The sequence below is a fragment of the Hermetia illucens genome, chromosome 1, assembly GCF_905115235.1.
Source record: "Hermetia illucens chromosome 1, iHerIll2.2.curated.20191125, whole genome shotgun sequence".
Classification (NCBI taxonomy): Eukaryota; Metazoa; Arthropoda; class Insecta; order Diptera; family Stratiomyidae; genus Hermetia; species Hermetia illucens.
In genome coordinates this window covers 48262110-48289428 of record NC_051849.1, presented here as the reverse complement: position 1 = coordinate 48289428, position 27319 = coordinate 48262110, and the positions used below count along the sequence as shown (strand labels likewise).

The following is a 27319-nucleotide window of genomic DNA, read 5'->3' as shown; positions in this document are numbered from 1 at the left end:
GACTATAGAGTTAAGCGAGGCAGCACTCATGGAGGATATATGTTGCGTTGGAAACATGTGCCTGCACTTTTTAAAAACCAAATTAAATCTATAGTAAAAACGGAGACTTTATATTTTAATAGTTTTTCTACTAATAACTATAGAAAACAAAGGAATTACTTTTATAGAATCAACAAGGATCCATTGATCCCTTGAATTTGATTTCTGTTACCCAACATTGCATTAGAGACATCTGAATCTGAAAACGAATTTTCTAGCACAAATCTCAGAATCAAAGAGTGCTTTGCATTTTATACAGCCATTGTAAAATTAACACGTACGTTCCAAATTTGGCTAAATTAAAAAACCTAGCCTACGCGCTACCAAAATTATGTTCTAATGTTACAAATCGTACAACCCAACGAAATTCAAGTCAGCGGGAATCCCCAAGATTTGGATATATCTAACCGAATTTAGTACAGCCTCCCACACTGAAAACCAGCTAAACCGACAGCCGTCAAAAATGCTCAGAAACCTACTCCGAACTCCGAAACGAGATCTGTGTAATCTGTCTTGTCCGCTTGTATGAGTGCTGCGGGTCGCTAGTGCTAAAAGAGAGGGCTACCAACCTAAAAGATGGCTGACGGCAAAGAAAGTGACAGCCAGGATTTTCCTCTCCACGAATGTGTTTTTAAAGGTGATATTCGTAAACTTTCGCAACTTTTAAGAACGGCAGATGTCTCGAAAAAGGACAAGCATGGTACGTATGAATTTTCCAATGGATCCGACCCTGCCATCCACTGTTTCCCGCACTTGACATAAGTGTAGCTTCACATCAATAGAAGGGAACTTATTAGGCAGCAAATCGAATCTTATCTCTGTTGTTCCCCTGCTGATAATTTCGTTTGCTTTTTAGGGAACACGGCGCTTCATCTGGCTGTTATGCTCGGGAGGAAGGGTAAGTTCAGTTTGAAAACAAAGAGATTTCGCTTTCATTCAATGGCTTCTCCTCAGAATGCACACATTTACTGCTTGCACACGGAGCACCTGTGAAAGTGAAAAACCTGCAAGGCTGGTCGCCCCTGGCAGAGGCTATCAGCTATGGAGATAGACAAATAAGTATGCATTATTAGGAAACTTGATATAGTCAGTATTCCCCGCAACCGATTCTTTCATTGAAGTTTGCTCTCTTCTGCGGAAGTTGAAACAACAGGCGCGGGAACAAATGGAAACCAGGCGGCCGAACTTAGTGAAGGCATTGCAGCAGATGGGCGACTTCTATATGGAACTGAAATGGGATTTCCAGTCGTGGGGTAAGTCGACAATGTTGCAATGAAATCGCTTTGGGCTCCTTCAAGCCTTCGACTTTCTTTCAGTTCCCCTTGTATCAAGGATACTTCCGTCTGATGTTTGCAAGATCCATAAGTCAGGGTGTTCAATTAGATTAGATACGACCTTAGTGGACTTTTCCGATATGCGCTGGGAGCGAGGTGATATATCTTTTATATTCCGTGGCGATAAGTCACCACAGGTAAGTAGCGGGCATGCCACTTCCAGAACTTTATCGAAACGCTTTCATTTGCTTCTGATTGCAGGAATCGTTAACAGTTCTAGATAATGAGTATCAATGTTATCAGCGAGTTCGATATGAGGAGACAGACACAGAGATCGAAGACGAAGTCGACATACTCATGTCGAGCGATATTTTAGCTGCACAAATGTCGACCAAGGGTATAAACTTCTGCAGAGCACAGTCCGGCTGGTTTTTTCGGGAAGACAAAAAGGTATTGATAATTATATTTTGATAAAATACATTCACCGAGCGTATTTGAGCCCGTAGTAGTGTTGTATGTGCGGAATGACGTCATTCCCGAATTACATAGTTATTTTATGAATTAAATTTTGCGTGGGCGCGTCGTAGCAAAATAAAACCGCCTACGCGAAACCATTCATAAATGACGCGTATGAATTTTTTTGGTAATACTTACATGGCTTGCACTATTAAATTATCATGAATATTTCTAGTTTGATGTATGTGCTGAGATTTGGGCCATGGTAACAGAGATCACTGCGGTCAAAATATCGTTTTTTGTGTTTTGTTTATTTGAGAATTTTGAGTCTTTCATTGAGAAAGATAGGTGCATATGTCTTTATGATCTTTGGATTCAATTGAAACCATTGAGAACTAGATATATGGTATATATGGTTTATTATTAATACAAGGTGCGTCCTATAAGTTTTGAGACTGCGCTTCGGAAATAATTTTTAAACATTTGCGATGGTAAATTTTATTATCAATAATCTCCGTTAACACGAATACACCCTTGACGCGACTTTGCAGCTTATCCATCGCTTTCTTAACCTCAAAAACTGGAAACACTTAACTTGGCCGTTAAAAAATTTTGGAAAGGCAAAGTAGTCTCTGTTTGTAAAACTTTCCACTGACAGTCTTATCCTTCGGAACAAATTCTTGGTGAAAGATCCCTTTACTTTCGAAACAAAGACTGAGTATTGTCTTCACTTTCGACTTTTGAAACCGGGATTTTTTTAAGGCGCCGTGTTTGGACTACACCATTCTGCGCTCTGGCTTTTCACCCGTTATTATCGGATTTGTTTATTTGCGATCATTTCGAACAGATCTTCGGCGTGAGCGAGGCGCTATTACTTTTGTTCGGCAATTAACGCATGCAGCACAAAACGTGCGCACACTTTTCTCTTCTTCAAATCTTCACGCAATGTGCATTGAATGATGTTTTTTTTAGTATCCTCGTTTTCTCCTCTATCAACCTCCACGAACGACGACGATCGGCTTCATAACCGATGTTTTCGTCCATCTTCGTGCTCACTGGTGACCTACTCTTCTCTTCGTCTTCGATGTTCTCTCTACCGTCGGCAAATGCAGTATATCAACGAAATGTTGCACCAGCTACAGCTGATTCACCATACACTTTTCGTATCAGTTCGTAAGCTTTGGTGCGGTTGAACTCAGCTTTACAGCAAAATCACGGCACATTGCTCTAAATTCTAAAGATCGCGCCACTGTACCATTTTTTTTTAACTGTAGTGTCAAAACTTATGGGAGGCACCTTGTACTCGTATTTGCTATAGGTAGGTGCTTAATGCGCTGTTCACATAAAAGGATTTGGGGTTATTGAATTTTGAGTGAAAGTAGAAGCAAAAGCAGTAGAGGCAGTGTAAGTGCCTTTTTACGAAAGGTATCTCGTATCCTCATTGTAGGATGATGAGTAAATGAGTAAAATACGTTGATTCGTTTTTTAACTCAATGCTTTCCACATTCCGAGATCTGTTATCAAATGCGATCTTCTTCTTTGAGTCCTGTCTCTTAACGTGGTCGGTTCGGCTAGATTCAATTCGTAACCTTTTTCGGTCATAGTTTTGGTGCGGGAGGAAAATGTAGGTACAATCTTGCGCATCAAACCACTACTGTTTTGATTAACACTTTTTTCGTTTCGCATCGACTTGGATGTGGAGGTCAATCTTAGCTAGTGAGTTCTCATCAGCGTAAATTACCAGGTCACACTTCCAACTTTATGAACTGTGTGTGGCACGCGGTGAAACGCGATGTAGGCAAGACAATGCTTTTTACGATGTCTCTCGATGAACAACTATGCAGGATGTATTGCTTCGGCAGTTCTATAGTTCCTTTCAAATTTAGCTGGGTTAACGGTGATTTAAACGATATGATGAATGTAGCAGCCAATAATGCCCTCAAACGTTTTCATAGTACGGGACAATAACTGAATGGGCTAATAAGTTGAACATTCTGCTGGGCTGCTTTCTCTTTCCATGTTCGAATGGCCATACTTTTTTTGACAGACAGACCCTTACCCCAGTATTTTTGGTTCGATTCCCTGCCTCTTCAACGCTCGTATGGCTGGCAGCCGGGTGAGTGAGATTTTTTCTCTTTTCTCGCAAAATCGCCACCATTTAATACGTGTTTGGCAAGCATGCTCATCACGTTGATTGAGCGGTGGCTCGATTTGCATGAGAGCAATCAACGGCCGATGTTGAGGTGCAATGGTCCCGTAGGAAACGGCTTTCTTGCCAGTGGCAGTAAAAAATGGCTTCGTCTTATGAGAATATAGTAGATATGCGTCCTAATGTTAACATTGCAAAATATAGATAGATATATCAGTGGTTTAATAAATCATGTATTGGCATGTACGACGTCGTGGGTGTCCGCAAAATTGACAATATGGAGGCGTCTTCCTTAGCATCAGGTTGGCCTGTTTATAACCATTTTTACCGCATTCACGTTGTATAGCTACAGCTCTTGACATCGCCCTAACGAGGTTCTCGTAGAACGCAAATATCGAGGAGTTTCTTCAGAAAGGTGATTATATGTTTTGCAATACTCCCTCGTTATCGGTGACGTTCGTTCGGAGGACGCGGAGGAATTCAATGCATTGTGACATCCTTTCTCAAATACCTGTTTGCCCTTTCACCGTGTCGTGGACCTTGGCCAAATTGCTACGGATTTGGAAAGAGAGGCAAGTAGAGTTGAACTAAAAATAAGTACAAACGAAACCAATGTTCTAAGTCTGATTAATGGGCTGAATATTGAAAGTGTCTATCAATCTGTATATTTAAGAAACGAGGTTTCTGCCGACGGTGGCACCGAACTGGATGTTTTCCAATACATTAAGAGCGCTAGGTCCGCTTTCGCTGTCACTCGAAAGCTCCAAGCCTGGCCTGATACTATTTCAAACGGGGAACTTGGTCAGCGCATAAGTCTGTCATCCGTACCCGATAGGATCGGAGGGAGCGTCACACATTAAGATGAGGCGACAGTTGCATTGTAATCTACTCTCGCCATGCAGTACTCTCCCAGTATCTCCAGCGAATGGGTTGCGCCAAAAGCACCTGACGTAGAGCAGTAGAGGGGAAGTTCGGGCATTTCTTGAAGTCGTGGGAGGAGTTGAAGTACATTTCAACGAACCGTGGTGTTGTGGCTGACGCGCTAAATTCCACCAAGATAAATTGCAACCATATAAATATTGAACATGCAGATAGGAAGAGTGTGATGACCCATCAAAAAAAACTTTGCTTTTGTTGTTGTTTATCCTTGCTTATTCCTCCACATTCCCCGGATAAGGCAGCATGAGGAAAGTCATCGATAAAAAAAAGGAGTAATATCGACGACAGCATGCAACCTTGCTGGACGCTGCTTTGAACTTCAAATTCCTCTAAGATTTTACCTCGGTACAGTAAGTTACTTCTTTTGCAGTTTTTCTACGATCGGTGCAACTCCTTATCGATCGCGGATATCCTCATTTCGGTTCGTGTCACACTACTAGTCCAACGCAACATCTTCGTCCCCACCGCAAGACACCGTTCATTGTCTTTTATAGTTGCTTAACAGTCAGAACCATAGAAAGCGACGGACAAAAATTTCATAACGCAGTTCTCCATTGGCTGATAGCATTGACCCGGGATATTTAAATAGCTCAGTTCTGAGCAGGTCACTGCCGCTGACAGTGATTGCGCCTATTTTATAGAGATGGGTCGTCCAAAATTCAGTTTTATTTAGATTCAATCTGAGACCGTGTTGGATGAGGCGATCATTCCAATTTTTGGACAAGTTCATCAGATCATTTTTGCTATTAGATGCTAGGAAAACATAATCTGCCTAAAGTAGTGTATAGCGTTGGATGTCCTGTGTGACAGTGTCCATAATAAAAAGAAATAGTAATGGTGAGAGGGCGCTTCCTCGATTAACACCAACAGAGACACGAAAGGTTTTGATACACCTGCCACACCCCGAACTTTACTTTTTTGATTGTGGTAGAGCGATTGAAGCCAACACACGAATTCTTTTGACACTAAGCGTTGTCGTAAGGCATACCAGAAGAGTTCGTGTGGCACACAGCCGCTGTCTTCAGATCCAGAAATACAATGTAAAGAGAGCGATGCTTTTCACGGTGTTTGTCCATTATTAACCGCGCGGTTCTTGACAGATTCCCGGTTATTTCAACGATTTCGCAAATACGGTTGTCAAGAATGCGTTCAAAAATCTTCATACTTTACAATAGTAACCGGATCGGACAGTAATTTGAACATTCTGTGCTGAACTACCTTTCTTTTTCCATATTGAAACTGGCAGTTTCTTGTCAGTCAGATGGTGTTCCGCCATCCCAAATAACCCGATTAAAAAATTCACTGAGCCACTGTCTTGGGTCCCAGCTCTTCGCTTCCCAGAGCTCAGATGCGATGCCTTCATTTTCTTGGTCGGCCTGTCGCGGGACCCGTCACCAAGAGAGGTCAGGAAGGATCTATCACAGTGGAATAACTTCCACTATACTTTATTTATCTCTTCCCTGATCTCGGCATTTTAATTATGTTTTAGTGAGGATAGTACAAAGTACGTTGCCTCAAACCCTCCTCCTTTACCTGGGCTTGGGATAAACAATTCCGCAGGAGGACCGTCAAGCTTGGCTTGGAAGGATAAGTCCGTATTTTGTGTGTCTCGGACCTAGTTTGCATCAATAACCCTCATTTCTCGGCAGGACCAGGAACTGTCATGCCGCGTCGATTGAAGAGGATGCTCTAGCATTTTTCCGAGACATGGTAATAATTGTTATTTATTTTACGTTTTTGTTATTTAACGACATTCAATATGTTTTCTTGATGTGTGCGCCGAAGACACATTTTTTTTTTAATTTCAATGCGGAGTATATTTATAATTTTGTTTAGGATTCTCGAAACTGCCAAAAGAGTTGAGTCAGAGGGGTGGTTAAGGGAAGAGCTATTAGTCTTCGATACAGATTTACCACTATTGGTTTCGTTCCAATTTCACTGTAGAGAAAACTGCCTCCGACAGAAAAGTATAAAATGGAGAGAATTACATTTGCTGTATACCTTGCGTTAGAGGAAAAAATGGGATTGTGTCATTTTTACCAATGAAAAAAAACCAGACCTTAACGATGGTTTCAACTACTATTATCATGACTTGAAGAAGGACACAACAAATTCTAGAAAAACAGTGTCACAAATTCGATGTTTAACCAGAAAAGCTGAAACAGCTTTGGGGTATATTTCGTGAGGAATGATCCAAATTTAGTCGCGGATCAACCATTCAATTTTAAGGAAGATTTTGCTGGTAATACAACTCATATCAAAATGAAAGTAGATTAGTACTTTCAGGAGCAAAAATTCGCTGTATTAAGTTAAGTTACACTATTTGCGTGGCGAGTTTTGTGTGTTAATTAACGTTGATTTTTTATGGTGAAAGATGCTGTCAAAAAATGGCATAAATAATGACTGGTGCAGTGCTTGAGATTTTTGCGCATCAGGCTCTCCGTTTTGTTACCCTGGTTTGGAATCCATCTCTCCGTTTTGTTACCCTGGTTTGGAATCCCGGACGTCTTAGATGTTTATGTGGTGACAATGAAATTGAAACACAGTCTTATTGAAACCCGAGACTGTGTGGATGCCTTATATTTCACAAAAGGAGTGAAAGGAGAAGTACATACAATCGTACTGAACGATTTCAAAAAACATCGAGCAGTGGTTAAAACAAGATGAGAGTCGCCTAAAACATTCGAAGGGCTAGAAAAACAGCCAGAAAAATGTTGGCTAGTATTTTTTGGGATACCCATGAAATCATTTTTAAAAATTACCTTGAAGACGGTAAAATAGATGCAGGGCAATATTACGTTATATTATTGGCGCGATTGAATGATGAGATAAGGAAAAAACGGTCGCCCATAAAGAAAAAAAAGTATTCTACGACCGTGATAATGCACACATCTGAAAAAACAATAAACTGAACGACGACAAGTATGAAAATCCAGATATGTCATCGAGTGATTAGTTTTTGTTCCCAAACTTGAAGAGGTGACTACAGAGCAGGAAATTTTATACAAATGGAGAAAAATGTCGTTGAATGCTTTTCAGTGATACTGAATTGGTAGATATTTTTGTTAACCAATTCCGTTAGCACTGTCAATTCTTATGTTGTGGACCACATATTTGGTCAATTGATAACTTTTGCTCCCGGTGTACATGCTCCTTTTAGACTAACCGACTTTTTCTTAAAAGTTGGCTAAACCAACTCTCCTGTTTCTCTACTTAAAAAAATACCTCCAACCGCGTAGGTTTTTAAAATATGGAAATCTGCATTCTACAATGATTCAATAATAAATAAATCATTGTTAAAATTCTAATTAATATGAAACGTAAAACAACGATTGCAAGCACGTTAATTTATTATTTCCCTTTCTTTCTTTCTCTCCCTCAAGGAAATCGTTGCAGGTCAATATGACTGTGATTTATACTGCATAAATGGACTTGTATTGGAGTCCCGAAAGCGACGAGAGCATTTATCCCGAGATGACCTACAGAAAAACAAAGCCCTAATGGAATCCTTCACAAAAGGACATTCTACTGGAATTGACCAGAATGGAGAGGTAAGTGTATATTTTCTTTTAAAACTCATTCAGTTGTTCACTAAGTGCAAACATTTGTTTAGATTTTAAGGAGAAATTCCTTATTACCGCCTCCTGAGAATTCAACGTCGTGGGAAGATTACATTTCATCTGAACCTGCCGAATATCCAAAATTGGGACGTGAATTAGTTTATAAAGAGTCTACAAAATGTTTTCGAGCAACAGTGGCAATGGTAACTTAAAATTGATTTGAAATTGAATGTGCGGCTGATAAGATTTTTTAGCATCTAACATATATGGGTATTATCAGATTAGATTACTAGTCAAATACTGCACTACATGTTTACAAATGTGAATTAATGCCTTTATTAGGGTTATTTCCCTTGCTGCGATGGGAAAGTTGTTTGAATTTATCGCATTAGTCACTGGGGCTATCTCGAAAACCAATAGTTAAACATAAAGACTATGCAGCAAGGGGGTTCAAAGTTCCAATTCATTCTCTCTGGTGGTTTTTAGTGACTTTTTTTTTTCGAAAATGTGTAATAATGATGACTGTTGGCCTGTTTGCATATCAAACTCATATATTCATGTTATTCAATTTTATTTGAAAAGCACAAGGTAGTCACAGAGGTTTCGGCAGTCCTGAATTAAACCGCCAATTTATTATTATATTTAATATATACTAAAATCAACATTTTTAAAAGGGGTGCATCTGTGAAAAAATTCATAGAAACTGTTTTTGATGTTGAAGCAGTTGATAGGGAGCAGGATTCTATTCATATATTTAATGAGATTTCGTCCAGGGCAGACGTAATTCTTCAGATGTTACCTTACCTGTGCTGTGAGTGCGGCATAACTGTAAGCTGAAGGCAAGTGTCGCATTGAAATGTATTACTTTGGATAGAATTCGTTAGATACTCAAACATATTGTAGAATTTATCTACCCTAATAGATTCATTAGAGAATGCTGTCCTCAGGTCAAAGAAGGGAATCAGATACGAATTTACAAGGGGTCCACATAAAGTGGCTCTTTTCACAAAGACTCATCAGAGGTTCTTTGACACCATGGGAATTAGAATGACATTTTGAGAGCATATGCTCCAGGACAATTTCTGGAGCATATGCTCTCAACTCGGTTATTTGCGGTTGGCCCCCTTTGGAGAGTTTCATGACAGTACATGGAGTTGCGCTTTACAAAATTAAAGGGTACGCCGTTTAATTACGGCAGAGGTGTTAAATAGGTCTCACATTTACTGATATGAATGTTGAGCCTGTGCTTAGTATAAATCAGTACCGCTGCTTTAATCACGACGGGCCTCTGATTGTGGTCGCCTAATTGTCTGATTCCAGTCAAGTCGTTGGGGAGTGTCGTCCCCGTGATCGGAGAGGCCGCAAGAGCATCTCCCTCTGAAGTAACTCTTGAAATGAAGTCTCACTGGAGGTTATTTATACCATGGGTACCTAGAAAGCCCTCTGAGAGCATATAATGCCGGAGGATGTGCACTTGGTCCGATTATTTGCAGTTAGCCCTCTTGCGGGAGTTTCATGGTGGTTTTGGTTACGCTCATATCTTAGGCAAAATTTCTTATGGACTCAATTCGGGAAATGTCGTTACGTCTGTGCTAGTCACAGTGCGGCTCTGATTGTTATCATCAAATCAATCCGTATCGGAAGAGATCCGTGGGTTATGCCTACACTGTTACGTAATTTCCAGGACCTTCATGACTTAATAGATTAAGATATGTTATTAATCAAAGGCTGGATCCTAGGGAAATATCCGAGTCCGGCGTAAAAATGATGGAGAACCCCCTAAAAAATTTCAAAATCAATCAATTTTCTTAAAGTCGTCCGTCGAGGAAACTCCGGGTATGTGGGATGGGCTCCTTCTCTCGACGGGCCTGTTTGGACGAATGATGAATGATAGAAAAGTAGATAACTGAAAAGGGCACAAACGTAAAGGAAAGTGCGATGTCATAACATTAACCATTAATGTACTATGTTTACGGCATTTCCAGAGAAAGCAAAGAAATTAAAGAAGTCGTTTCCGTTGCTATTAAAATTTGTATTACCGCATATACCGAAATTTCAGGAACAAGCACCACACTGAGGAATGGAATATGTTGCTCCCAAAATGTCGGTATATAAAAATATAATAAAAAATTTACTACTAGTAGTAAATAGCGCCCCTAATTTAATTTTCTTATGATGTCTAATCTTGCATCATATCGCCAGTTTTCCATTTCGTTCTGGTGGAGGATCTTATGGTGAAAAATTTCCTGAATCTACTTGCAGCCTAATCCAGTGAAAATTTCTTTTGGTGGTAGTTCCAGTATCTTTATTCTCAGCCAATGAGAGCACTGAACGATACAATCTATTTGGTAAGCGGATTAATTGGAAAAATATATAGGAATATGTTGAGGACGTCTGCAGGGCAAGATCGCATAGTCCCAGTAGTGCCCATATCTGGGGTTCATTAGATCCTGTTCAATTTGGTCGTATTGTATTCCTTGCTCAGCGCAGATATCCTTTTTTTATTTAGTCTTTGTCCCGTTTATAAGGGTCGTGATCGGTTGGACCATTTTGTTCTCTCAAAGGCCTGATCTGGATACAGTCAGCGTATCAAGCCACTGTTGTTTCGGCCGGCCTTTTGGTCGCTTACCATCGACTTTGATGTTCAGACCAATCTTGGCAAGTGAACTCCCGTTAGCGCTGATTACGTGACTATACCATCGAAGATGCCTCTCTCGCAATTTTTCCACGGTCGGCCTTACCCCATATCGACCGCGGATATCCTCATTTCGGATGTAATCAAGGCGTTTTACACCACTAATCCAACGCAACATTTTCCTCTCCATTACAGTGAGGCACCCGTCATCGTCTTTATAGTCGGCCAACACTCATCGTAGAGGGCGACACAGCGGACGATATAGCGGTAAATTTTAGATTCGAGACGTTCGTTAATGTCGATCACAAAGAGCACCAGTTGTGGAACGCCACTTCATCCAGGTTGCGCTAATGCGTGAACAGTTTCATAACGCAATTTGCCGTAGCTGATGGTATTTCTCTGGAACATTCAAATCGCTCAGTTCTGGCCAGATCACTGCCACTGACAGTTATAGTGCCAGTTTCATGAGGTTCATTCAAATTTATTAAGATTCAATCTGATATCGTGTTGCATGAGGCGATCATTGCATTTTTGGAGAGGGTGCTCGAAATCAGTTTTGCTATTGGACATCAGGAAACATCGTCTGTATGTAGCAATGTGTAGGGCGCTAGACGTTGAATGACCCGTGTGGTACTGTCTATAACAAGAACAAAGAGGAATAGTGAGAGGACGCTTCTTTGATGAACACCGACAGAGACACGAAGCGGTTTTGATGCATCCGCCACATTTCGCACTTTACTTTTCGAATCATGGCAAAGTAATTTAACCCAACACACGAGTTCTTTTGGCACTGTGGTACTGGGTGTTGTCGTAGAGCATACTAGATGAGTTCGTGTGACACACAATCAAACGTTTTCTCCAGATCCAGAAATGCAATGTAAAGAGGGCGATGCTTCTCACGGTATTTCTCCATTAGTAACCGCGCAGCGTGTATTGCGACAGTAGTTCCGCAGTTCTTGACAAACCAAACTTGATTCACGATACTTTAAACGATTTCGCGAATGCGGTTGTTAGGAATGCGTTCAAAAATCTTCATTGTATGGGTCAGCAACTGGATCGGTTGGTAATTTGAACATTCTGCTGGACTACCTTTCTTCTTCCATATTGTAATGGTGGTGTTTTCTTGCACAGATCACCACATGATAAAACGATAAGTGGAGATTGGATAAATTACGGCTGAATAAATTAATGGAACAATTTTCAGATGAAGCCCACATACCTTCATTAAGTACTTTTTGCAAGCGTAGAGAACTTTGTCAGTTTTTTTAACCCACAGGTCTATGTTTAGTGTTTAGTTCAACTTCACATTCGGGATATTTTATATTCGTTTATTCAGCCACGGGAGATGGAACTGAGGCCGCTTTTTGATTTTAATATATAACCGCGCATACTTGTATGTACTAGACCACAACAAAATTCCAACTGCGGCCGTCGAATGGACAGTAGCGGCCGTCGAATGGACAGTAGCGGCCCGACCTGCGGCTAGCCGCCAACTAAAATTTACGCACAAGGTGGTTGCAGACTGCGGCCAACTGCCAGTGAGTGTGCACGTGTACTTGATAGTCTTGGAAATTCAACAACGCAATTTGGAATTGTGCGGAGACAGCATATATAGACAGTGATTTGAAACAACGGCAATGGGAACAATTAATTGATATGTATATTTGGAAAAGCAGGGATGATAAAGTAGAACAAAAAACATCTTGGTACGAATTTTTGATATGGCGATTATATATGATGATGAGCCATCCATTTCTTTTTTTAACCGAACCTACACTGTTCAGCAGCTCAGCCGGTCTATTGACACGGTAGGAAAATCGCTAGTCATGCGGCTAGCCGCGGGGTCAAACCGCGTCTGGCGGCTGGCCCAGTGGTGTGTACGAGCCCTTTGTGGAAAATTTCTCCAACAAAAAGTCTTAGAATTTATAACAAAATATTTCTTTGTATATTTCTAAGTTTTGTATATTGTGACACTTCCTGTGTACGTATAATACTTAAATGGATCTCAATTGGATATTGCTGCCCACTGCGTACGTATATATATAGATACAATTGAATTGCCGTTACAAGTGTGAACGGACTTAGCGTTTTAACGGAAATATTGACAAAACCATGACTGTCTTGATTGAAAGTTAGTCCCTTACACTGTGTTAACGGCCATATCCAGCTTCAAAATCTGATTCAGTCGAGGGCTGGTTTTTCCCGATTATATAATATAAGTTCTGTCGGTTTTTTGTTTAAATTTGAAGCTTTATTGTGAAAAATTGGTTATACATTCATTGTTCAAAGTATTGCCCATCGCTAGCCACAACTTTCTTCCATCTTTCAGGCAATTCATAGATACCATCGCGCCAAAAATTGGCGGGCTTGGCCGCTATTCACTCATCGAGCCATTTTTTGAGTTCGTTGTAATTGGAGAAGTGCTAGTCAGCCAGGCCCTGCATCGACCGGAACAAATAGTAATCAGAAGGAGCAATGTCTGGAGAGTACAGCGGGTGGGGTAGGAGTTCCCATTTCAACGTTTCCAGATATGTTTTGGCTGTCGATGATGAGGCATGGCCGGGGTATCCCCACGTTGCCCGACGCTTGGGATTATCATAAGGGATCCACTTTTCATCGCCAGTAACTATTCGATGCAGAAATCCCTTCCTTTCTTGTCGTTCGCACGTGAAAAAACGGCGTTCGATGTCTCTTGGCTTCAGTTCATACGGAACCCAATTTCCGACCTTTCCAATCATTCCCATTGCTTTTAAACGGTGGGAAATGGCTTGCTGAGTGACTCCAAGTGTTTTTCCAAGTTCTTCTTGCGCTTGCGATGGATCTTGGTCGAGCAATGCCTCTAATTCTTCATCTTCAAAAATTGTTGGCCGTCTGGCGCGCTCTTCGTCTTCCAAGTCAAAATTGCCACTTTTAAACCGTCCAAACCACCTCTGACACGTTCGCTCAGATAGAGCATGTTCACCATAAACTTCCACCAAAATGCGATGACTTTCGGTTGCTTTTTTCTTCATATTGAAATAATGAAGTAGAACTCCCCGCAAAAACACATTATTTGGCACAAAATTGCCCATTTTCGTTGATGAAAAAAGTATTGTTGTTTACACTTCAATTAAATAATTTATACTGACGTTTGTGTCTATTGACAGTAGCTTTCCGATGAATGTTTGGAAATGTGGATCAATTGAATAAAAAACAAGCTACGCCATCTATTGTGAAAACCGACAGAACTTATTTGTAGGCCTAATAGTAAAACAATACAATAGTGGAAAAGAGTGAACAGTCTATCATATATGAATGAATGCTTGAGTGAAGCGTAAGATAAATTGTATTTTGAAGCATAAATAGTAAAATATTTGTCAATCTTGTGTACATTCTTTTTCTAATATATGCATAGCATCGACTTACACGCTGCTTTTTCTCAATTTTGGTTTCCATAAACTAACCCCATCAGAAACGGGTGCTTTCCCTAATGATGAAGCAACAATTTATAATATTTTTCTTTGTTACAGAGCAAGGATTTCCCCCTAAGCGTTGACATGTTGCTTAATGTCCTAGAAGTTATAGCGCCATTCAAACACTTTACAAAATTAAGAGAATTTGTGACAATGAAATTGCCCAGTGGTTTTCCAGTCAAAATTGATATACCCATCCTGAGAACAGTATCAGCGAAAATAACATTTCAAAAATTTGAGTTTCGTGATAATATACGACGGGAACTGTTCGAAATACCTGCAACATATACAGAAGATAGTAGAAGGTATGTACGTCTACCGATACAATACAAACTTAGCACTGTTTTTATTATTACATGCTTTTCCACATTTTCTCAGCATTTTCCCGGTTAGCACATTTCTGCTCTTTTCAATGCTCAATTTACCTGAAATCAAGGTGCCGAGTTGACTTGCGTTTTTATTTGAGAACATAAAAGTATTTATATATATTTATTATTATAAAGAATACTCATGAACTGTCCGTAAATTGTTTTTAAGAAAGTCTACACGAAAATCATATTATATTTATATATTTAACGCTAATTGAGATAAGACGAAGAAATTTTAACGCATGTTTTAATAAAGATGAAAGTAACATACTTGACTTTTCTTTTTAATACTGACCTAGAGGCTCGGCTGAGAGAGGAGTGAAAAGCATGATAAATATGTTGCTTTCTATTGTTTTGTTTTTGGGGTGTGTTAGTTTGGTATTATTTCCTTTGTATTTTTGTAAATATGAACTCTACTTCATGACTATGTTGGTAACTGTAGCAATATCGTTGCGAACATAATATTGAGTAAGATACACCCTTAAATAGTGTTAAGGCTTCAGAAACGTAGCATCGCTTGAAATGGTTTGGACCCCTCCAGTATGCCTTAGAACGGTTGATAATTTTTAGGAAGGGATTGATTGGCTCTGGGCTTATGCCGTCCAGGTAACTTATATTGACGTAAATATATAAGCATATAGCTTCTACTGCTGCAAAATTCATTCTTCCAACTTTACTTTTTTTGTCCCATAGTCCCCACAGTACTAGAAGCAATATCTGACGCTGCAATAGTCTTCCTTTGATTATACTATTGAAACAGGTAAAAATGTAAAAGTTTCTTGAGCCCGGTTTGTATACTCTTTTTGGGGCTTTAAAAACATATTGTAGGGATCCAAACGCGATGGCGATTTGTCTATACTGTTAAACAGCTTCATTCAACAAAAGCGAAAATTCTAAAATTATAATTGGAAAACACATGACTTTCAAAATGGTACCCTTCGTTGCCATTACTCTGTATATACAAAACATGGTTCATCGTTTCATGAAAAATTCTATCCTTTTGCATGGTAGTATCCACTTCCCCTTCTCGATTTGAATATGATATATAAAACAAGCGTATAAATTTGGAGTTTCTGATGTTACTTTTATAGATTTCCTGACTTATGACGTATCAAACACCATGACAAGCTAGTCACAGGAACTACAATGATGCAAGTTTGGATTATGTTTTTAAGTCATCAAGTCTTCTACTATTTAAAGGAGTTTTACCCCACGATAAATTCAGTAAGTTTTATATTGTTTATATTCGGCCGTGCGAATATTTTTGAGCACACTGAATTTGTTTCAGTTTCTATTTGGTGTTAAACGCAGTTCAATGATTTTTCCACTCCAACTATATTGCACACACAATATATATACACAAAATACTTCATATTCACTAATTTTACATGAAAAGCTCTAAAATCCTGCTTAATGGACTTCTGGAGAGAAAGATTAGATTTCCCAGATTACACTCAAGCTATCATTTATGATATTTATCCATTGGTTAGTGACACTGAGTACCGAGGACCAAAAAGGTCTGAATACTCAGAGTAAGACAGCATTCCTCTCCCCCCATCCACACATATACGTCGGGAAGAGGTTACATCGACATATGCTTTGAATTTGAATATGATGAAATCGTTTTTGAATTGAAAATATCTTTTTTCTTCCAAAGTGAAAGGAGAAAAATATAAGAAAAGGATCAACATAATCAATCGAAATGAAAAGCTCCTCTCATAGTACTGTGGACATTTCGAAAATATATTTTGGGCTATTATTATATTCGTTTCTTTTGTGACGTTGAATACTGCTATTCCGAGGTGTGTAATAATTGGACTTGAAATAACTAGCTAGTCTTCTTATGAAGCGAAAATGAATTGTATAGGAGAAAGATAAGAAATCACTATCGATTCTGCTGAACTTATTAAATGACGTAATTGCGTCTTGAAAGTACACGCTGCTCCTTCTGAAGAAAGGGTTCTTGGCAGTTAGTCTAAAATTTTAATCGGATGATGCTTTAACTTAATATTTCTAGAAGACCCATATATTCAAAACAGAGTTCAGTATTTTACTCTTTATATAGTCATGTGTGATATGAGATGTCTTCATTTGCACTCTTTACATTCGATGTTCTCTTCAACGTTGATGCAAAGGTAGGGATGTCTGAAATGCACAAGATGCTTAGCCTAGCGTTCTGAAATCTGTAAAGCTTATACAGAAATTTTAGATCTGAATGTAAAGATTTTCTTGTCATCTATATAAATGGACCTGAATATTTCGTCACTTTTTTGAAGTCAGCCATGGAGCTCTTCGCTCACTGCAGACTGATAAAGGAAAGTATGGATCATGCAACTGGTAAGTTTGGTATCTACACAAAGTTTTATTTTTATCGAAAATTACTCCAATCTTAGTCATCACAGAATGTGCACAGCAGAATAAAATTTGTTGATGGTAAATCAAGACATTGTCATATGGAGGACTCTTAAATATAGGGTGGGCCAAAACGGACTCCCTACTTTCAAAAACAAACTGAGATAGAAAAATAAATCCAAAAACGAAAAGAAAGATAAAATTATGCCATTTTATGAGAAATTAATTTTTTTAACAATACACCAAAAAGATGAATGCCACATCGATCCTTGCATTATTCGACTACCTTTTTCTTGAAATGCACAATTATAATTCTTAGTAATTTGCGAGACTGCATATTCCAGAACCTCGATATCTACGGGTTTGTTTAAATACACCCTGCTTTTCAGATACAAAAAAATGCGTGGTAAGATCTAGACTGGGAAGCGACCAAAGACACTCCGTGTTTCTGGAAATTAACCGATTGGATTTCAGCAGGCTTAAAACTTCGATGGTGATATACGAAGTCGCTTCGTATTTTTGGAATTATATTTTTAAGAGAGATGTTCGTCTGCGTCGAAGGGATAAAAAACTCGTTTAAGGTGTCTAGGTAGCGGCTACCGTTGATGTAGACATTCAAACCTTCATCTTCGAAAATGTAGGGCCCGATGATTACTTTGGCCACCACACAGTGACGCGAGGGGAATGTAAACATGTCGCATACGTAATTTTTTGTAACGTAGTACTGCACGTTTTGTTTGTTGACATTCCCTTCATCACTGACCCGAGTCTGCATGGGACTCATCTGAAGTGGCTTTTGCCACGAAACCTCACCGGAGGCTATCTGGTACCATGGGAATCGGGATGGCCCTCTGAGAGTAAATGTTCTAGGAGAATTGCTGGAGGATGTGCTCTTGGTTTGATTATTTGCGGTTATGGAATTTTCACGATGGTTGTGCCCATATCGCGAGCAGTTCTTTAATGATTTCTGGCAGGGAGAAGAGAGGATTTTTCACGGCTAGAAAATATCGACACAGCGCGCTTCTTGTCAAGGCTCCGGTAAACCTGTGACTGAAGAAGAAAGTTGTCGCTTATTAAAAAAGGTATTTCTCGCAAATACTTATAATATCAGGAACAACTTATTCCCTTCCTTTAACCCTACGCCTGATTGTGTTTATGCCTGACTTATTAGCAGTGTACTTTTACAGTATGTTCATCCCAATACTCTTTTTTCTTTCGTCATTGCAGAACATATAATTTAATAGAGTGCAGTGGAATCTCAATAATTCGTAAGTCGACTATTCGTGTTTCAGGCTAATTTGTACAACTTTGCCGGTCTAAAGTTAATTTTCTTACTTTTGCATTCCCGATAATTGGCAATGCCAATATTTCGTACCAAATCGCCAGTCCCTTGGCAATGTAAATTATCGGAATTCTCCTGTATTGAATTTCATAAAATATTTGCCTTTTCCAGTTAAGTAACCGTTCCACTCAAATGAAAATTCGGTGGTCGATCACAAAATTCCTGCTAGTCTGATTTTCAATCCAGCCAGGCTTGTGTGTCCGCTATATACTGAGTTGAATATGTATATTTGATCGTGGGATAGTTGATAGGGCAGAGTGCCAATCCCTCAATCTCCTTGCCCTGGGTTCCAGTCCAGATCGTCATGGATATTTGTGTTCGTCTTTGCAATTGTTAAAACTTATCACTTGCACACCATCGAATGCTGTGATAATGGAGCTGAAGTGCACCCCCACCGAAAACAAAAATAGAGAAAAAAAACAATAACAAGAATTGGATCCACAAAGCAGTGAATAGTGAAATTACACCTGCAAAGTGGTATATAGGTTGAGTGAACGTTACATATATACTTGCCCAGTAAATTTAATAGTTGATATTCCAAATTACTATGTTCTTCTCAAATTTATTTCAAGGAACTGCTGCCCTCTCATTGTGGAAATAATCTAAATATTAGCCTCTTTGATGCAGTGCTTCTTTTCCTTTTCTTTTCTGGAACAAATATCGGGCCGTTCAATATTTGGCGATGAACTGCTAACTGCCATATCGTTGAAGTGGTAAAAGACTATCTTTTATTTAAATTTTATATGCCAACGTTTAGCCGTATTAATCGTAAATGTGTCCAGAAGCCCATGTTTATATTCCACTTTCCTGAGACAATTAAGCAAGTAATTATGTTATCTATTCCCGTACCATACTTCTATTGTCCAGTATACCGCAGTGGATTTCATTGATGCCGCCTTGTTCTTATTTTTGTTTTTCAAATGGATGCTTTGTTGTTCTGGTATCCACTACCTCACGCTGCTCGTGTGTATTTTTTTTTCTTCTTGTAGACAAAATTGATCTGATTGAGGATAGGTTTAGGTCCTTTAATTTTGAGAACAATTGTCCTACGTTGTAGCGGACTGGGACATACTTGTTTGCGAGATACCAATTTCGGTTGTTTTTGTAGTGTTTTCAGCGATATTGGCTGCGTATTTCAATATCCGGGGTTTTATTTATTTTTTTAGAAAATGTTTTCTTTCCAATATTTCAAACACGTTTTTCTTGTTAGTGCTTCCTATTCATTCCTTAGCGGAATATAGGACAACCACACAGTCTCTTCGTTGTTTTTTCTTAAGGTTTTTCGTAACACGAATAATCCATAATTAAAATCAGTTTACTGTCTGCCACACGCAATTTTTTCCAAAACTGTTACACCGATTCAAACGAAATTAGGTGGGCATATGAGAACCATGAAATCCCACGGATACAGTGAGTGAGATAAATCTACCTGAAGGATGGCTTCCCTCACATGGAAAGGAGAATATACATTTTTTCACCTAACGTACCTATATGTGATATCAAATGAAAGGTTTCAATTAGTACTTTCCCAAGCAAATTTTAGTTGCGAAGTAGACTCCAAAATGGTTGGGTAAAGCGTCAATATGTGATATTGTGAGATAGGATTCACTATCGAAACCACCCAAAACAAAAATCTAAAAAAAATTTAGGATGATGCGCTCATATGAAATCTAGGCCTTGAAATATATCCTATTCCGGAAACCTTCCTTTAAGATCATGGTGATGATCCTGCTGCATACACAGGAAGGTAAAGCTCCGAGTATACAAAACAATAAGACCTGTACTATGCCAAGGATATGAAACATAGACCCAAACACAAAGTTCAGAAAAACTAGTCAATACCTTCGAGATGAGGGTCCTAAGAAAAATAATAGGAGCTAAAGAAGAGGACGACCAATGGCGAATCAGATACAATCGTGGAGTCTCCAAAATAACCAACCACGGAAACTGACAACGAGAACATAGGCTAAGTTATCCATGACATCTTCGGTCTTGAGGTTTGTATTGTCTCCGTCGAGCCCCAAAATCGTATCCGCATCGTATTTTGAGCCATTTTCCAATGCTTGCTTCAAAAAAGATGTTCTGCCTTCGCAAATCTCCCAGTCAGATCGTCGCTCTCCTTGGGGGAAATATTCCAAGCCCCCATGACGTTAGCAGAGAAGTTGTGTCTCATCGTCTTAAGTTCTCCACTTTCTAGGGCAAACTTTGAAAACGCACACCCAGTTAACAAATACAATGCAATAACCAATTGAGCTTTGCGGCTAACACCATTATATACATCATACATTTTCATTTAGAATCTTTTTTTCTACCTCTTCTTAAATAGAATCAATTTTCTATTTTCAGAAACTGTTCTTGATTACAGAAAAGCAGATCACGCTTATTTCCACGGAGCTTCTAATTTATGTTTCCATATGCTTAAATTATACATTTTTGTTAAGTATTATCATTTGAGAAATCGCTTTAATAGCCTTAAAACTAAATTAGCAAACAAAGAGAGCTAAACAATTTAATTGAAGTTAATTATAACACAATCTGTTCATTGGGATTTTCTTGTCACATGTAAATTGAAAAAAAGTCATACATAATAAAAGTGAACCAAACCATAACCATCATTTGAGGAGATCGTTTTTAAAACAATGGAAGCCTTTCTCATCTTAGTATGATCTTCATCTTATTTTACGCTTTTTGTAAATATTTTTTCGTATTTATATATTTTGTTGATCTTCGTCCCGTCGGTATAGTTAAGATTATTAATTTCATAGAAATCCACGAGGTGTGAATTTAGACCATTTCCATTTTTTAAGATGCATAAATACTTGATAATGGGGCAGGAATTGCTAATGTAATTATAACAGATTTTTTACATTTTTTAATTACAAGAACAATGTCACAGAGGATTAACTATAGCAAATGAAAATCGTAACTAAGCGTAGTAATTTATTGTTGTCTATAATGTAGTGAAATATAGTGGCGAATAGTTGCAGTTGTTGTTTTTGTGAAAAGTAATCATGTTCAGCAGAACTGTAAGCAGGTCAATGCTATTCCATTTAAATTTATGTTAAAACTTATATCTAATCGACTAAGTGAAAATGTGACTTAATTATCTACTAAGACTGTAAATACACTGCAAAATATTACATCTAACAAAAGTCTATGGTATAAATTACTTTGTGGTCTGATGATAAATTATTTAGTTTGTTTTAGGTAAGGTCTTCACCCACACCCTATATTGACAATATCGTCTTAGAGATATGCACCACAAGCCTTGTAAAATTACAGCAACTAATGCTTTCAGAATTCACAATATGATTCGATTTGACTTTGAACATATGAAGTGTTGTGAGGCGTATTGAATTCTATACGAAAAACATGTAATGAACGGTTGTAGGTTGGAATTAAGTGAAGATAGTTAAGTAAAATCGGCGGCGTTCTGTGTTCCTTTTTAACTACCCAACATATACAGGTAGAAGTTATCTACTTGTGATTGCGATACTTTTGATATCTACATCTGGTATACTTTATACTAGTGCCTTCATTTTATAGGAAAAGTTTTTATTGATGGATAGAATTTATGGGAATTCAGCGCGCTTCTCCCCGAGATGGGAATCTGTTTTGAACAATCTAATCGTGTTTGCGAGCTGTTCGTATTGTTGTCGTGTATTTCGAACGATAGGGAACAATTTTTACATTGCAGTTGATAGGCGAAATACCAAATTGTGCTTTCAGTGGTCTACGCTAAACCACAATTTCTAAGGTCTGTATTGGAAAACAAAATGATTATATTTGACGATTTAACAACATCTATAACACCTAAACTCGTCAGATACTCATGATTTACAAAGCTGGATGTAATCATCAATTAGCGACTTGCGCCTCCGATGTGACTACATTTCATTGGTAGACAAAACAGCAGACTTCGAATATCTTATTTCATTCTTATTCTTATTTTCCTCGGTATTTGTTTGATCGTGATCGATGAGCAGAAATCCAATGGTCGAATGGCGATTACCCGGAGAAGCTCATGCTTTAGCAATTTTAATTTTGAAATGTCTATCGTACGAGTAGTTTTGAGAGATCTTTCAACCTAACTTTGCATTCTGCTCTAAATCGGTCTAGAATATCGAAATCATCTACAGATTGTCCTTCAATTGTAAGCTGTTTACATGGTCAATTATTAAGTAGAGGTTTAAGGTTACTGTGCGAATGAGTAAATACTCCTTTCTGATTTGAAAGGAAATAGTTTTAGTGGGCGGTAATTTTCCCCAATATCCGATATGCACGAAATTGACACTATTCTTAAGTCTACACTCAAGTTTTATATAACAATTCTTGGATTATCACCGACAAATATCTTTCTTAATACATCCTTATCCTTTCTAGCCTGTTTTGTTATGTCCTTAACACATTTACTTCATTATCAAATGACCACAAAGTTCTTTTAATGCATTGGATACTTATAACCATTAGCAAATAGCAATGGTATCTAGATTAGATGTGGTGTTCAATGTCATGATAGAAAAACAGCAGAATGTATTAGTGACAAATATTAGTCTAACATAGGTCAATGTAACTTAAAAAATATACACTTGAAGCATTGTAGACCTTACATTATTTACACTGCAGCTATGTATCACTACTGATTTTGCTTTACAAAGAATACACAACGCATGCCGATTTTCGTTCATTCCATTTAACTTTAACGACCAACTTTTTAATGATAATAATAACCAAAACACAGCAAAACAAAACATTTTTTCTCATTTAATTTCATCTTACAAACACATTAAGTACAAAAATGAAAGAAATTTAGATTGTAATGACCCTGAAAATAAAAGAGAAAAAAGAAAACTCTTAAACAAATTTTTAAAAGAAACCCTATTTTCACTAAAATAAATAAACCCCTTTATAGATAAATTTTTAAAGAAATTGAAGCTGTTGAGTTATGATTCACTACAAGAATAAGTCATTATTGTCTTTTGTTTTGATTTTTTTCGTTGTTATGACATATATGTATACAAAATGAAAAATAAAGCGAATAAAACATAGAAAATTTATGTTTTGCGTTGATAGCAAACTTGTGAAAGGATAGAGATTTCCCTCTGACCGCGAGTTCTCTCGCAAGGGTACGGGGATATTGACGGACGCTGGTTGACAGGAAGGAGTTAACTCCGTAAAGTCAAAATCATAAGTTTAAGAATTTTACAGAGAAATACTATACGTTGTAATGAACTTAAATGAATAGAAGAATCAGACGATCATCCTAAGTGGCCGAAAACGACCTAGAAGGCAGAGCTATCACAAAAATTTGAAAAAGTTGGCGAAATTGACCGAGAAGGTCCGCCCGCAAAGATTGAAGTTCCATCAAAGTGCTCGGACGACACGTTCTTGCACGCCGGAGAAAAAAAGACGGAGGAAACGCGACGGCCTAACGAATAAAAACCAGAACGCGAGCTAAAATGGCGAAACAAAAAAAAACGGCTCGGCCGCACACGTGGAGTCGTAAGTCTCCGGAACCGAGTGCCGCGATCACAAGACTTTCACCAGAATCACTCCGAGCTCGGGGTGTCGTGTGTAGATGGTGAAATCATTTAGTGTTAATGGCTAAAAGAAAAAGTTTTTATGCATAATAGTTCACAAAATTTGTAACAATCGCGAATGAAGGCAGAAGTCAAAACTATAATATCAGTAGCTCCGAAAGCATAAAATATGAATAAGTCCATTAAAAACAAAAACGAATGGCTTTCATTAACTTTGTGTTTACTGTTTGAAAAGCAGAATTAGCACCAATCGACGGTCACAAATCGCAAGCTCTCACTTTTTGATCGAATCCCCCACTTTGTTTCTCAGAAGCCATCCAAGAAACAATGATATTCACGAGATGCTATGTCGCTAAGCAACTTCCTTTTTTATCACCTCTGGAAACCGCGTCTGCCTTGGTAGAATTCAAGAAAAAGCGCAACAATCGTAAGTCGACCCACAAACTTTCTGAACCACGGGCAACTGGTTTTTTTTTCAAGGTGGCTGTGCCCGGAATATTTATTTCTGAAATGATGTAACCGCCGACACACCTATTAACTGGCCACAGCAGCGCGCGCTATCAACTCCAAGATATAGTTATTCGTTAACGCGACGGAAAGGAAAGTGGCACTGGCGGATTTGGCGACAAGTAGCTAGAATCAAATCAATATTTACCGCGAATTTCTTCACAGTTGGTGGAAGGATTTCACGAGTACTCGAGAAAACGCACTAATTCGCACTGCGCACTGCTCCCGTCTTTGTTTCCCCCTCCAACCGCGCTTTCTTCGTATTTTTTTATAAACACTTTGTGCATGCAATCCTTTCGAAACTTCCAAACATTTGCCCAAAGCCTGATTTTGTTGCAAAATTCATTAATGCTGATGTTACAGTTTAGTAGTAATTTGATAAGCGGCAAACAGTTGCCTGTAATCACAGCATCATCATTTCCAACGGTGTGTGGTGGGTGTATATGATTCTTGGCATGCAGCGTATATCGCACAACATAGCTAATGAAAAGGATCACCTCAAAAATATCCTCTCGTCGAATTCGCCAACGCCGAAACTCTCACAAAGGTGACGTATTATATAAAAACCTTAAGGGCCGCCAATCTTGTTCTTCTCCCCGCGCCGATTTTTTTTTTCTTACTAAGAATAGAACAAAGTACTTTGCCTCAAACCCTGCTTCTTTACTTGGGCTGTAAATAACATGGCGGATTTGGCCGAGCGAATCGAATTAACCTCTGAGATAGTTTCTCACGGGATAAGGAGGCACAGGAAATGTTTTGTTTGTCCCATATTGAACGAACCTCCCGACTGCCCCCAAATGACATTCCATTGTCAGAATTCTATGGAGAAGAGAAGAAGGTTGAACGACGCTCCAAAGCAGACATTGGATCCCACAATCTGGTAGAGGAGATGCTGAGATAAGAGTCGAATTTGATTCCAGTAAACGCCACAACAGCCACAATCCAAAAAAAACTCCAAGAACTGAAATGAGCCCGAAAAGCGTCTCGTAAGCAAGAACTCATCCGAGAAATAATACTTCATGCTTGTAGTGTTCAATAATAAAAAAAAGATAACTTTTCCCCTCTACAAAAATTTGTATTTTTACGCTAAGTACTAAAGAAGGCAATGAGTAGCTCCTGAAATACGTATTTGCGTAAAAATAAAAATATGTGTGGTTGCATTTTTTCATGGGGGACTGGCCGGAAAATGGATGGAAGAGTAGAGGCGATTTCAGTAGATGCGAATCGCAAACACTCCTCCAATCTGGGGCAGCAGCTTCTTTTTAAAAATTTTACCTCCAATCATAAAAACACCAGTCAAATTTTGAAGAAGGAAAATCTTAAGCCTTCAAATGACTTGAAATCTACAATTGGGTATATCTGGTCCTGTCCCGCATTTTCAATCCATATTTCATCGAGGCAGCCTATTTTCAAAACCTTGCAGGGTCCACTATCAGCTTTTCAGATCGAAATATACCGTTAGAGATGGGCTTAAACCAGGCTGAAAAGCGACGAGAAGAGAAAAGTTACTATAATCCTAATGACTGAAAAATATCTAGATATCGCATGAACTAGGCGAAGATTAACAAGTAGCGTTATCACCTTTCGAGCGTTAACCATGTTACTGAAATAGCGATTCTATTGTGAATCAGGTATTAAGAATCCGCAATAATAATAATCGTTGGCGCAACAATCCATATTGGATCAGGGCCTTGAAGTGTGTTAGAGCACTTCATTCAAGACCGTAACGGTACACTACAGTATACTGTAGGAGGCAATGTGGTCAGCATTGCGCTCGCCCGAGATTATTACGCTGATTTGACTCGGGTACTCATTCACAGCTGAGTCGACTGGTATCCGACGTCAAATCATGATACAAATCCTTCCGTACGATAGTCTTGTGCTCTAACCACTCAGCTATCCGGACACAATCCACAATGACATTTCCATAACTCGACGTGGCATTGAACTGATTAAATTTTTCAAGACTTCTGCTGGAATGCCTTCGTATCATACCTTTTGGATTATTCTGTCTAACTGTTCTAAATTAATCGGCTGACGCCTCTTTCGCTATCTGCACTTTCATTATGCGTCAAAGGTTCTCTATTGGGTTAAAATCCGGACTGTCGCCAGGCCATAACATTCAGGAAACACCGAGTTCGCGTAAATAATTCCCCATACATGCAAAAGGGGGTTGTACATTTTTTTTCATCAAATATAGTCATGTGGGGTATCAAATTAAAGGTCTCGGTTATTACTTTTCAAAGCCGGTTTTTACATTTGTTGGAAAGGTGGGGAGTGAGGACGGTTGAAAGTGATCATTTCTTTAAGGAGGCCATTCTCAAAAACTACCAAACCTGAATCAGGAGGCTGCCACTATATGGTGCCTGGGCTCCGAAATACCTTCCATACCGATATCTGTTCAAATAAAGTTAATAATAGTATATTACTATATTTTTTGTAATTGGCTGGATACCCCCCTTAAGTTCATCCTACAGTGATGTAGGCTATAATGTAGAGCACGATCTTACCAAGTTCGGGAGAAATCGCACTATTACTAACAAAGTTATAATAGGTCAAATTGGTTGCTTCTTTGAAAATTGAAGACTGTGAATGTCAATATAACCCGAAAGTAGATACTCTCACATTAAATATGGATATATTATGTGCTACGTACTAAGAAATACACATAACTTCCGTACCTGTAACGTCCAGCTTCCGTTTTCT

At 38.6% G+C, this 27319-nt stretch overlaps 1 protein-coding gene across 3 annotated transcripts; it reads left to right on the top strand.

The window, feature by feature from the left end:
- Positions 1 to 398: 398 nt before the first annotated feature.
- Positions 399 to 21735, top strand: LOC119654431 (ankyrin repeat domain-containing protein 13C). Of its 3 annotated transcripts, XR_005249821.1 has the most exons (11): positions 399 to 739; positions 896 to 937; positions 994 to 1098; positions 1161 to 1292; positions 1356 to 1510; positions 1575 to 1763; positions 8241 to 8408; positions 8471 to 8620; positions 14562 to 14809; positions 15964 to 16096; positions 20913 to 21735. XR_005249821.1 is itself a non-coding variant. In XM_038059839.1 (10 exons), the coding sequence occupies exons 1-10, from the start codon at positions 616 to 618 to the stop codon at positions 20923 to 20925; spliced, it is 1326 nt and encodes a 441-aa protein (XP_037915767.1). In that variant the 5' UTR covers positions 399 to 615; the 3' UTR covers positions 20926 to 21735. The 3 variants fall into 3 exon arrangements, 2 of the variants coding, with proteins under 2 accessions (XP_037915767.1, XP_037915760.1); XM_038059839.1 differs by lacking the exon at positions 15964 to 16096; XM_038059832.1 differs by lacking the exons at positions 15964 to 16096; positions 20913 to 21735 and adding an exon at positions 14883 to 15142.
- Positions 21736 to 27319: the final 5584 nt, after the last annotated feature.

Coding starts and splice junctions, on each gene's coding strand:
- LOC119654431 (XM_038059832.1), top strand. CDS start 616: ATGGCTGACGGCAAAGAAAGTGACAGCCAGGATTTTCCTCTCCACGAA. Junction 1,764..8,240: donor TTTTTCGGGAAGACAAAAAG/GTATTGATAATT, acceptor CTCTCCCTCAAG/GAAATCGTTGCAGGTCAATA. Junction 8,409..8,470: donor GAATTGACCAGAATGGAGAG/GTAAGTGTATAT, acceptor ACATTTGTTTAG/ATTTTAAGGAGAAATTCCTT.